The sequence below is a fragment of the Bidens hawaiensis genome, unplaced genomic scaffold (genome assembly GCF_021521415.1).
Source record: "Bidens hawaiensis isolate Kalapana, Puna unplaced genomic scaffold, B.hawaiensis_p1.1 tig00017612_1, whole genome shotgun sequence".
In the NCBI taxonomy this organism is placed as follows: Eukaryota; Viridiplantae; Streptophyta; class Magnoliopsida; order Asterales; family Asteraceae; genus Bidens; species Bidens hawaiensis.
Window position 1 is genome coordinate 254,289 of NW_027492666.1, and position 9,297 is coordinate 263,585.

A 9,297-nucleotide genomic window follows, 5' to 3' on the forward strand; every position below is an offset into this window, starting at 1 on the left:
ATCTACTAATCTTACATATATGGTCCATGGTTTAATAAATTACAATACTCATATAATAGTCATTTAAAGGGTAAAAAGACCAAAATGTCCTCACATGCTAGGACTAAACGGGTAAGTTGGATAGGCGTTAAGTTAAAGGACAACAAACAAGACACTTCACCATTTGAAGGACAACGAGTGAAAGTTATTTTTAAAGGACAAAATTCCCTTTTATGGGGAAACTCAACATAGATAAGAAAACCTCCGTGACCTAACTTGGAACCCCCTCAGTTTTTATCATATGCGAGATTTGCCTTTTTTTTACATGAAGTCTTTGGCTACTCACCTTAACATATTATTAACATATAAACCCTTTTATTGTTATTTTAAATATTCTATTGTTATTGAATTGAGTTTGGAAAATAATATTGAACTAAAATGTAACTTACTTTTGTTTGAACAATTTTTTTCCATCAACTATGTGATTTGATATCTAATTTGGAAATATATAATTTTATCCAAAAGCCATAGAACCATAACCAAAAGTTCTGTGATTTGATCTCTAATTTGGAAATATAAGCGGGGTCATGCTATTGATACTCATCCAAAATTAGGGGAGAGTTTTATTCTTGATCTCTAATTTGGAAATATAAGCGGGGTCATGCTATTGATACTCATCCAAAATTAGGGGAGAGTTTTATTCTTATCCTAGTTGTACCTTATATCACTTATAAAGTTATACCGTTATACGTGACATATAAAGTATATAAATAAAAAGACAAAACCCTCTATATGCCACGTATAAGACTATACATCACATATAATTCTTTAACTTTTATAATTATTAATTTTTAAAATAAATACATAAAAATACTAATTAACTCACTTTTTAGTTAATAGTTTTTTAGAATAATAACTAAGAATACTAATTAATCTTTTTTTATTAAAACTTTTTTTAATTAAATAAATAAATAATTAAAAATAAAAATTACATTTTTATTAATAATTTTGATGTCGATGTTGGCACTAATTATAAATGTTGGCACTCGTATACCATATGCGACATATAGGTGGGTGTCCCCTACAAAAGAGGGTGCCTGAATAAATGCGGCAAAATATGAATTGAGTTGAAACAAAATAAACCAAAAAATAATGGTTCTTTTAAATTTTATCTTTTAAATTTAAACTCAATTCAAATATATATATATATATATATATATATATATATATATATAGATAAAGGATAGAATACGAAAATCCTTTATCGTACAATAGGTACGCGATATTCTCAGACGTCCATCGTCAATAACCATAAAATCACAATTACGCGAGCCGGCCTCTGTCAACCTCTTCTCCCGTCGATTCCGTCCACCTTCACCATCGCCGTTCAACGATTCCGTCCACCATTCACCTTCGCGACCACCATCTTCTTCCGACACAACCATCAATCGTTGCTCACATGTCAGTTGATAAAATTGACCAATTGAAATTGAAATTGTTGATCTAATTGATCAATTAAACTTTGAAATTGGTCCAATTAATCATCAATTTGAAGTTTCAATTAATCAATTTTGAGTTTTGCAGAAACCCAGTTGCAGACGTTCCATATTTTGTTCATATGATCGAATCAATGATCAAATTAACGGTCGATTGACGATTGAATGATGATTATGAGATTATATGAAGTGATTTCAGTTTTCAATTTCATGTTTACATGTATTTAATTATTTTTTTTGGTTAGTTTTAGAAGTTCTGAACACCCAGAACTTCTAAACTTTTTTGAACACCCAGAACTTCTTAGAACTTCTAAACTTTTTTGAACACTCAGAAATTCTTAAAACTTCTAAACTTAAACTTTATCACAGCTTATAAACTTTTTTGAACACGCAGAACTTCTTAGAACGTATTAGAACGTTTAAAAATGTTCATTTTTTTAACACCCAGAACATCTGTGAACGTATTAGAACGTTTAAAGATGTTCTTTTTTTGGCCAGAATGTTTAAAGGTCTTCAGTTTTGTTTCAGAACGTTTAAACATAATATTTTGAACCCTAATCAGAGCTCGATTGAGTGCATTATTTCTGCAATTCCATAATCGATTGATGTTTTTGTTAGAACTTCTAAAGTTTTGGTACAGAACTTTTAAACTTGAACGTTTAAAGGTGTTCTTTTTTGTCAGAACGTTTAAATGTACAGTGTCTTCAATTTTGTTTAACATCCAAAATAAGTTGCAATTGTAAAATTGAAGGCTCAAATATGTATGATTAGGCGAAACATTGAAGAACAAACAACAATCGTTTGTTTAATTGTAAAAAAAATTGACCGATTGTGTTTGAAGTTTATTCGAAGGTAACGAACATTTTTTAGGTTTAGATAACTCAATTTAGTTTGATGTCAATCTGTAGATTAGTTTGATATGGATCGACGATTGAATTATATTGATATGGATGGACTTCTGATGAATCAATTGATAAATTAGATTGTAGAATTAGATTTGGTTATTTATGATTATGCCATCGCGTAAAATCGACGTTTATAGGGCTCTCGTACCTAATATACGAAAACTGATTATTGTACAGTAACCCACCCCTGTATGTATATATATATATATATATATATATATATATATATATATATATATATATAGGGGATGGATCTTGCGAGAAGTGATATTACAACGAGAAGTGCGAGAAGTGAATGTATAACTCCATTAATCCCTAATTTCACTCACTTTCATATGATGTTACATACATATATGTAGGTTGGTTGTATTTATGTCTTAATTACACATTCAAACCAACCTCCAAACATATAAATGTACCGAGCCACATTGAAACCTATGTACCTACACACATACAAACATACATGCACATATACTAACATACATACCTACACACATACATATGCACCTACACAACGCACCTAAACACAAGAAAGGGAGTGAAATTTAGGATCAATGGAGTTACACCTTTACTTCTCGCTGTAAAAGATCTTCTGAAATGATCCAATACCTGTGTGTGTATATATATATATATATATATAAAGTATATAAGTTAATAAGTCTTAACTCAACTGAACATAACTGAATTCTTGTCTATTTCCTTGAATTGAGTTGTGTTGGTGTTGGTGGTGTTGTTGCAGCACTAGTTATAAATGAAATGTTTAGGCAATGGGGGATACCGGAAAGTACAGCAGCACAGTTAGGATGGAACCTGAGCGGAGATCCTTGCAGCGGCACTGCCATTGAGCCTATTGACTTCGAATCGCCTTCCTTCAATCCCGGTCTCAAATGCGACTGTAGCTTCCCCAATTCCACCTGCCATATCACCCAAATGTTAGTAGGCCGCCCTATCTTGGGTTTTAACATTAAGAATACATACATAAATTTTTTATAAAAAAAAAAAAAAATAATAAAAATTAAGGCCTACCGGGGTGATCTATTGTTAGTCTTTTAACAATAATTTCTTTACATTGAATCCTCAGAAAAGTTGTTGCAATGAACGCTGCGGGGCCGATCCCAGAAGGACTCTGGAATTTGACTTACCTTGTCAATCTGTATGTCTGCCTCTACTTGTTTGTTAACTCCATGTATTATTATGCTTTGACTTTCTTTATTTGCAACTTAACTTATATTCTACTTATGTACCAAAGTTAATACATAACTAAATCAAGGGTGCCAAAGTGAAAGAAACTTACTATATGTGTGTGTGTGTGTGTGTGTTTGTTTGTCTACACACAATTATACTGGAACATCTATGGTTGTATTGTAAACTGCTTAACCATCATGTTTCGTTACAGGAATTTGAACCGGAACTACTTAACAGGCTCCTTGTCATCTTCCATCGGCAATCTAATTCGGATGCAGTGGATGTAAACCGCCCACGTTTTTACTTTCTTTTTAAAAAATTTTCTATTGAATTTAAGAATAAACCTGACATTTATGATGATAAAATTGAATGTTCTTTAGGACTTTTGGCGCCAATGCATTATCAGGGGTGGTTCCAGCAGAGCTAGGGCGGTTAACCGACCTTAGATCGCTGTATGTTGTTTTCTACTTTGTTTTGTCTTCTTTTTAAGCAGAAATTTAAACTGTATGTATTATATTGCAGGGCATTTGACACAAACAATTTCAGTGGTCCCCTGCCACCGGAACTTGGAAATTTGCGAAGATTACAACAGCTGTATGAACATTCATGATAGCGCTATTTTATATGATCTTCTATTTAATTTACTTAGTTCTTATGTAAATTCCTTTATTACTTCATATTGTCCGTTTTGCCAGGTACATTGATAGTTCTGGAGTTGGCGGGGAAATACCTTCTACATTTGCTAATTTACAAAATTTGGTTACAGTGTAAGCGCGGTCATTTTTAATGATGTTAAAGTTGCAACACATTAGCTGCTCATTATTTGAATAATTTGTTATGGATACTAACTAACTTTGTGCTACCAGAAGGGCTTCCGATAATGAATTTACTGGGAGATTACCTGACTTTATAGGGAATTGGACACGGTTAGAGTCATTGTAAGTTAACTTCTATGTCATATTGAAGGTGTTATATATGAGATGAAGCTTTATAATTATTTACAATCTTATTGTTAATGTAGGAGGTTTGAAGGGAACTCTTTTGAAGGTGCAATACCTCACTCGTTTTCTAATTTGACCTCCTTGCAGGACTTGTAAGTAATTATAAGAACTCTTTAATAGCAATTTAAATCTCGCTGATTTTGTGCTATAATGAAACAGGAGGATAAGTGGTTTATCGAATGGAACTCTGGATTTTATCAAGGATTTAAAGTCCTTGCGTATTCTGTGAGAAAATATTTTATTCTCTATTAAGTCTCCTTTTAAAATCCTCAAGAGTTTCATATTTTGCAGAGTTTTGAGGAATAATAGAATTACTGGCTCTATTCCAACTGACATTGGAGAATATCAAAATTTGACAATGTTGTGAGCATATTGAGATCAAAGTTTCTAAACATATAAACTTTTTAAAGAAAGCTGTCGGATGTCGTACTTTATTTCAATTACTAACATAGGTTTTCACTTGTCAGGGATTTGAGTTTCAACAAACTGAGTGGGGAGATTCCAAGAGATTTGGTCAACTCGAGTCAACTTTCTTTCTTGTAATACACATAATCTCAATATATATTCATGCGATTAGTATATTAATTCGGATGTAATGATGTTTAGGTTTCTTGGAAACAATAGCTTAAATGGTACACTACCCGACGTAAAGAGTGCAACTCTTGTTAATCTGTAAGTGAATTCTATTTTATAAATTTTACAAAGATTTCTTGGATTTATGTTTTTATTTTCTCTAATTTGTACATTTATCTTCATGCAGTGATTTTTCATACAATGAACTATCCGGGACACTTCCTTCTTGGGTCAGTGAGCCAAACTTACAAATGTAAGTGCATGATTTCGTATACAATTAGCTTTTAGCATAGCTTATGTAGCTAAGTATTAATGCGTTTAATGTGCAGTAACTTAGTTGCGAACAACTTCATATTAGGAGATCTAGAAAACAGGTAATTTTGTTTGTGTTTTTTTTTTCTTATACTTATGCTTATTATATTTATATGAATCATTGGTAACACTGTTAATGCCTTCTGTCTTCAGTGGTTTGCCATCAGGATTAGATTGTCTCCAAAAGAATTTTCCTTGCGGGCGCGGGTCACCGAGATGTAAGCTATATTTTAATGCCTTATGTTTCATTAGTCACATGCTCACATGTTAAGTATGGTTTGTCAAAATTATAGGCAGCTAGTCAAATCAACTATAGTTCTTGTCATCATATATAATTATCATGAATTTGATATGTTGGTTTTGAACTCGCACAGACAGTAGCTTTCAAATCAACTGTGGTGGTTTTGAACTCACTTCTTCTACTCAAATAGATTATGATCAAGATAAGGAAACGCTTGGAGCAGCAACATATTATGTGACTTCCGAAAGGCGGTGGGGAGTCAGCAATGTTGGAGAAAGGGACAACCCTGCATACACGGCCTCTCTTGCACGCCAGTTCAACACGTTAGATTCAGCACTGTTTCAGACAGCACGAATCTCTGCTGGATCACTAAGATATTATGGTTTAGGACTGCAAAATGGTAACTACACGGTCAACCTCCAGTTTGCGGAATTACAGATAGAAGACGGGCCAACCTGGAGAAGTCATGGCAGACGTGTCTTTGACATTTATCTACAGGTCTGTTAATTACTAATCAGTATTTGTAACTTACAAGTTCCTTAAATCTTGTTTCTTTCAGGGAAACATGGTGTTTCAAGATTTTGATATAAAACGGGCAGCAGGAGGGGCCTCTTTTAGTCCTGTCTCGAGGCAAGCAACGGTTGAGGTTTCAAATAACTACCTTGAGATACATTTATTCTGGTCTGGAAAAGGGACTTGCTGTGTACCTGAACAAGGGACTTTCGGACCTCTTATTTCGGCAATTAGTGCCACCCCAAGTACTAGAATTGTTTCTTGATTCGGTTGGTTAGCTTTCAGTTCTTCATACTTGACAACTACTAATCTTTACTTTTTTTCGTTACAGATTTCCGCCCCAATGTGACAAACACTACACCCTCCACAAAAAAGAAGACTAGGACCGGTATGATGGTTGGGATTTCGGTTCCTATTGCAGTTGTTAGCTTTCTGTCATTGTTAGCACTGTATACATTTTGTCAACGGAGGAAAAAACAGGATACACCAGACAATTATGAAGGTAATTTTTAACTTTTTATAGCTACTTTATTTTAAAGTATAGATGAAAAATATTTTCCAATTGCATAAAACCTAGCATTAATCATTTTATTTTAAAAGTTTGATTATTGTTGAAACAATATAATGATTGTAATCATATTTGACACATGTAAAAGTACTGGACTAAATTGGAACCGAATTGTGTAATTATAATATAAGGGAACACTCAATATATAGGAAACAAGAAACATAAACAAGGCCTAAAGTAAGCTATAATATAACAGCACATTAATTGTTTACAAAAAAAATTCCTCAGTATGACAAGCGCCACACACTCTACCCCAATCATCCATTTTGCAACTTCTACTTACATGCCTTTGCTGATCTACAGAATTTTTGGGAATGGACACCAGACCATACACCTTTAGTTATGGAGACTTGAGAGACGCGACAGATGATTTTAGTCCTGCAAATAAATTGGGTGAGGGAGGTTTTGGACCTGTTTACAAGGTGCTTTATTCTTGCTTCTTAAACTCGAACTTAACCATGGTTAGTTAGTTGTTAATATCCTTTTGATGGTAATCAGGGAACACTAGAAGACGGGAGAGTAATAGCTGTTAAACAACTCTCTGTAGCCTCCCACCATGGCAAGAGTCAGTTCATTGCTGAAATTGCAATGATATCCGCCGTCCAACACCGCAACCTTGTTAAATTATACGGATGCTGCATTGAAGGAGACAGACGACTTCTTGTTTACGAGTATCATGAGAACAAAAGTCTTGATCAAGCTTTATTTGGTAAGAATGATAATCTTGCATTCATCTTAAGTACTAACAGTAGAGTGTAACATTACATTTGGGGTCTATGATGTAGGAGATAACAGACTATCTCTTAACTGGGCCACCCGATTTGACATATGCCTTGGGATAGCACGCGGTCTTGCATATTTGCATGAGGAATCTAGAATTAGGATTATACACAGAGACATTAAAGCTAGCAATATTTTGCTTGATGCTGAACTCAACCCTAAGATTTCGGACTTTGGTTTGGCCAAACTTTATGATGACAAGAAAACACACATGAGCACTCGTGTTGCAGGCACAATGTAAGATTTCATGTAAGGCATGTATGTGTGTATGCTTATTTGATATGTATTTATGTATGTTTCGTAGTGGGTATTTGGCACCAGAGTATGCAATGCGCGGATACCTTACAGAAAAAGCTGATGTGTTTGGGTTTGGAGTTGTGGCTCTAGAGATTATAAGTGGAAGGCCTATTTCCGATTCAACTTTAGAAGATGAGAAAATATATCTTCTTGAATGGGTGGGTATCTTTTATTTTCTTAATTATTCATTATAAATTAATATAGTTTTAAACTATCTATATCAATAATTCTATCTGGTTGGCTTCTTTGGTGTGTGGTTTTAGGCATGGAACCTACACGAAGCTAATAGCGAAGTTGAGCTGGTGGATGAAGAGTTGTCTGAATTTGATGAGAATGAAGTAAAAAAAGTGATGAGAGTCGCTCTTTTATGCACGCAAACCTCACCAATGCAAAGACCGTCAATGTCCCGAGTGGTGGCAATGCTTTCAGGAGACGTGGAAGCACAAGCTGTTATCAATCGGCCCGGGTATTTGACAGATTTTGATTTTAAAGATGTTACAGCCTTTACAAGTTCAACTATAGATTCTGTGCCAAACACAAGTCACCCCATTGTTTCACCAACCTCACCTGATCAATATGCTACCAGACCCATACTTCATGATATCATTTGAGAATGTTTATGTGTGGTATAACAAGTTTTATTCTTAGGATGTTTGAGAAATATTTACCGGACCAGATTACCAATATCATTCGGTTCGTACTAAAATCCTAAACGACTTATGAATTAATGAATCTTACAAATCGGGTTGTTTTATAAATCAAATTCTTAAAGCCGGGGCATAATTCGTTTTGTTGGTTAATTTATGACAACGAAAACTTTTGACATTAACGTATGCTAATTTATTGCCACTAAGGCTTTGGCCTAGTGGTAAGAGCATCTACAACGGGCAACAATGCCCAAGGTCTATGTCTAGGTGGCAAGGGCAGACGAAGGTAGCACGAGCACCGTTGTGGAGCAAGTATACCACATCTAAGTTTGTGGCTGCAAACTTGAAAACGACGATGACATGGCAATTTCTCTCTCTCTCTCTCTCCCTCTCTCACATTCACACACACACACAAATATATATATATATATATATATATATATAGGGGTGAGATCTAGAGAGAATTCTTCTTAAAGAGAGAACTAGAGAACTAGTAAAGAATTATTTTTAACTATTTAAAAAAAATTGTGATTTCTTTTCTTTCATCTTAATAAAATGATATTGATGCTAAAAGAAAAAAAAAACTTGTCGGTGTAGTGCATATGTGCACTAATGCCTATTGCATGTATACAATAGTGTTTTATTGCATATAATACACCACAATTGCATTATACAATACACACTATTGAATATATGCAAATACAACATTAATGATTGCATGCAGTACACACTATCGCATATATGTAATACAACACTAATGCACATATGCATTATATCGATTTTTTTTTATTTTTGTATAT

General features: G+C 33.9%; 1 protein-coding gene across 1 annotated transcript; it reads left to right on the forward strand.

The window, feature by feature from the left end:
- Positions 1–3,115: 3,115 nt before the first annotated feature.
- On the forward strand, positions 3,116–8,461 carry LOC143554349 (putative LRR receptor-like serine/threonine-protein kinase At1g56140). Its single transcript, XM_077044122.1, has 23 exons — positions 3,116–3,312; positions 3,462–3,533; positions 3,777–3,848; positions 3,946–4,017; positions 4,088–4,159; positions 4,261–4,332; positions 4,432–4,503; positions 4,587–4,658; positions 4,726–4,791; positions 4,858–4,929; positions 5,034–5,105; positions 5,173–5,238; positions 5,327–5,392; positions 5,469–5,513; positions 5,605–5,669; positions 5,826–6,190; positions 6,252–6,450; positions 6,537–6,707; positions 7,077–7,195; positions 7,272–7,482; positions 7,559–7,790; positions 7,858–8,008; positions 8,114–8,461. The coding sequence occupies exons 1-23, from the start codon at positions 3,137–3,139 to the stop codon at positions 8,459–8,461; spliced, it is 2,928 nt and encodes a 975-aa protein (XP_076900237.1). The 5' UTR covers positions 3,116–3,136.
- The last annotated feature ends 836 nt before the right edge of the window (positions 8,462–9,297 follow it).

Excerpts from the sequence above, each read along its gene's own strand:
- LOC143554349 (XM_077044122.1), top strand. The coding sequence starts at position 3,137 with ATGTTTAGGCAATGGGGGATACCGGAAAGTACAGCAGCACAGTTAGGA. Across the intron at positions 4,333-4,431 it reads TTACAAAATTTGGTTACAGT|AAGGGCTTCCGATAATGAAT; the intron begins GTAAGCGCGGTC and ends TTGTGCTACCAG. Across the intron at positions 4,930-5,033 it reads TATCAAAATTTGACAATGTT|GGATTTGAGTTTCAACAAAC; the intron begins GTGAGCATATTG and ends TTCACTTGTCAG.